Consider the following 2,640-nt stretch of genomic DNA (forward strand, 5'->3'; position numbering starts at 1 on the left):
TTGTGTCCGCGGTAAGTGAACAGACCACCTTGCTTTTGAAGGCCTGAGGGGTGAAATACTCGGCCCTCCGCTGGTATCCGAGCAACCATTGTTCAGTTTGCGTGGTGGTGGTGGTGGTGGTGGAAATACATTTTGTGTGAAAACGCAGCGCCACATGTCAGGGAGAGGAAAAGAAAAGTCCTGACAAGACAGACACAACACTTGACCAGAGTGAGTCATCTGGGCCAAAAAAGAGAAAAAAACAACAAAACCACTTGGTTTCCCTGTTAAACAGACTCTCTTCAGGCAACCACAAGGGTGGGAACTGACACCCGACTTGGTGCGCTGTCTCTAAACTGGGGCTGGTGTTACTGAAGAGCAGAGCTGGAAGAAGATACATATATATATATATATATATATATATATACATATATATATATATATATATATACATATATACATATATGTATATATATATATATATACATATATACATATATATATATATATATATATATATATGTATATACGTATATATATATGTATATACGTATATATATATATATATATATATATACATATATATATATATATATGTATATATGTATATATATATATATATATATATATATATACATATATATATACATACATATATACATATATATATACATATATACATATATATATATATATACATATATATATATATATATATACATATATATATATATATATATACATATATATATATATATATATATATATATATATATATATATATACATATATATATATATATATATATATATATATATATATATATATATATATATATATATATACATATATGTATATATTTAAAAAAAAAAAAAAAAACTGCCTTCTTCTGTCTGGTTAGTCATATAATGACATGAGAAAAGGTTGGAGAAGTGTGTGGGGGGGGGGGGGGTTTCTGGCAGACTTGATACCTCTCAACCTGTCTGCCTGACTGAAGAGTGAAGACTGGAGTCACACCTGAACCGGCACAAATGATTTGACTTGAGGTGTGGCAGCGGCGCGGGTGGAAGCGCTCCAGCGGGTTTGAGGAAACCGAAAAGGGAAGTTCGACACTTTTTTTTGTGTGAGGAAAAGAGAGCAGCTCACCAGCGCTGCTGCCGCCGCCGACGACGAGCAGAAAGAACTCTGTCTTGCCGGGCAACTTGAGGTCCTCGGAGGACGGGTTCTCCACCATGAACTCGCAGGAGTAGCGGTCGGTGTCGTCGGCCCTCAGCTGCGACAGGCTGACGTTGAGGGCCAGGCTGGCCGGGTCCCCGCTGACCGCGATGCGAGCCTTGTCCTCGTCCTTGGCCGCGGTGAAGTTGCTGTCGCGGTACACGAAGAGCACCTCGGCGGGGCTCCGCCAGCTGCGCTTCAGGTACACGCCGAAGGGCGGCGTGGTGCTGGGCTCCACCTCGCACGGCAGCACCGCCGATTCCCCTTCCCGCCTCTCCAGGAAGAGCACCTCGCCGCGGGCTGGATTCAAAGCGACAGATGGCGAGAGATGGGTTGAACCGCGACATCAGAAAGAAGGAGAGAAAGAGAGAGAGAGAGAGAGAGAGAGAGAGAGAGAGGGAGAGAGAGAGAGAGAGAGAGAGAGAGAGAGAGAGAGAGAGAGAGAGAACGAGAATCAGCCGCAACATCCCCGCATCTGCTTTTTGCATTGCTATGGAATAACTCTCCCCTTTTGTTTTTCTTCAGATTTTAATAATGTATAGCTGAGCATTCAAACGTAAAATTATGGAATAATAAAATATTAGCAGTGTGTTGAATCTTAAATATTAAAATTCTAAATAAATTATTTCTGAATAACAAATATGTTTTTCTAGATAGATCAAGATCTGACTGAGAGAGGAGCATAATCTGACAACAATAATCATAAGCAATAACATAATGTATCTATGATATACTAAAAAAAATTTGAGAGCACAAAAATGACCTATTACAATACAATATTACAAGCATAAAACTAACTTTTTTTTTTTTTAGTAATTTTTTGTAACATAAAAATGACCAGAAAATTAACAGCAGTTGTAAGAAGAACTTTATGATCATAAAAAATGGCCCAAAAAGTTGTATTGCTTAATGCAGTGCTCTTTGTCATAATTTAAACACAGCAATGTAACTTTCCCATTTCAACTGTAAATAAATAATAGATAAATATTTCTGATCTTGCATTCGCTGTATTCACTCACCCTCTCTGGTGTGAGCGAAGAGCAGGGTCCACAGGAGAACCAGGAGCTGTAAACCTGTCATCTCTGCTGCTCTGGTGATCAACGGCAAGCGTGACAGAGAACAGAGAGGCCGACCACGGCAGCTCGCAATGCAACTCTTAAACACCACTGTTGTAAGTTTGGCTGCCTGTAAATGAAACCAAGAGGAACTGTGCGAAGCTCCACCTTTAAACCTCAATATGAACGCAAGAGGAAGCGACAGCAGCGAGCTCGCCATGAATCAGCTTATTACATGTGGCCTCGCGGCCAAGTATTAAACAGGAGGGGATCAGGGGGTGGATAGTGATACACAATAGGGCCCACAGGCCCGAAACACAAGCTTATTTATTTAGAAAGTCGCTTCATTCACACATTTGCCACTTTGTTCCACCAGCTGATGCCACGTTCT

General features: G+C 40.0%; 1 protein-coding gene across 1 annotated transcript; it reads right to left on the reverse strand.

Annotated features, from left to right (window-relative positions):
* Positions 1-864: 864 nt before the first annotated feature.
* cd7al (cd7 antigen-like) lies at positions 865-2,384 on the reverse strand. The gene is made up of 2 exons (XM_076042947.1): positions 2,214-2,384; positions 865-1,494 (listed from the first exon to the last, which is right to left on the reverse strand). Exons 1-2 carry the CDS (start codon positions 2,272-2,274, stop codon positions 881-883), a joined length of 675 nt encoding a protein of 224 aa, XP_075899062.1. The 5' UTR covers positions 2,275-2,384; the 3' UTR covers positions 865-880.
* Positions 2,385-2,640: the final 256 nt, after the last annotated feature.

Source organism: Nelusetta ayraudi, unplaced genomic scaffold (assembly GCF_046127955.1).
Source record: "Nelusetta ayraudi isolate G7.1 ecotype Tasmania unplaced genomic scaffold, CSIRO-AGI_Nayr_v1 ptg000004l, whole genome shotgun sequence".
NCBI lineage: Eukaryota > Metazoa > Chordata > Actinopteri > Tetraodontiformes > Monacanthidae > Nelusetta > Nelusetta ayraudi.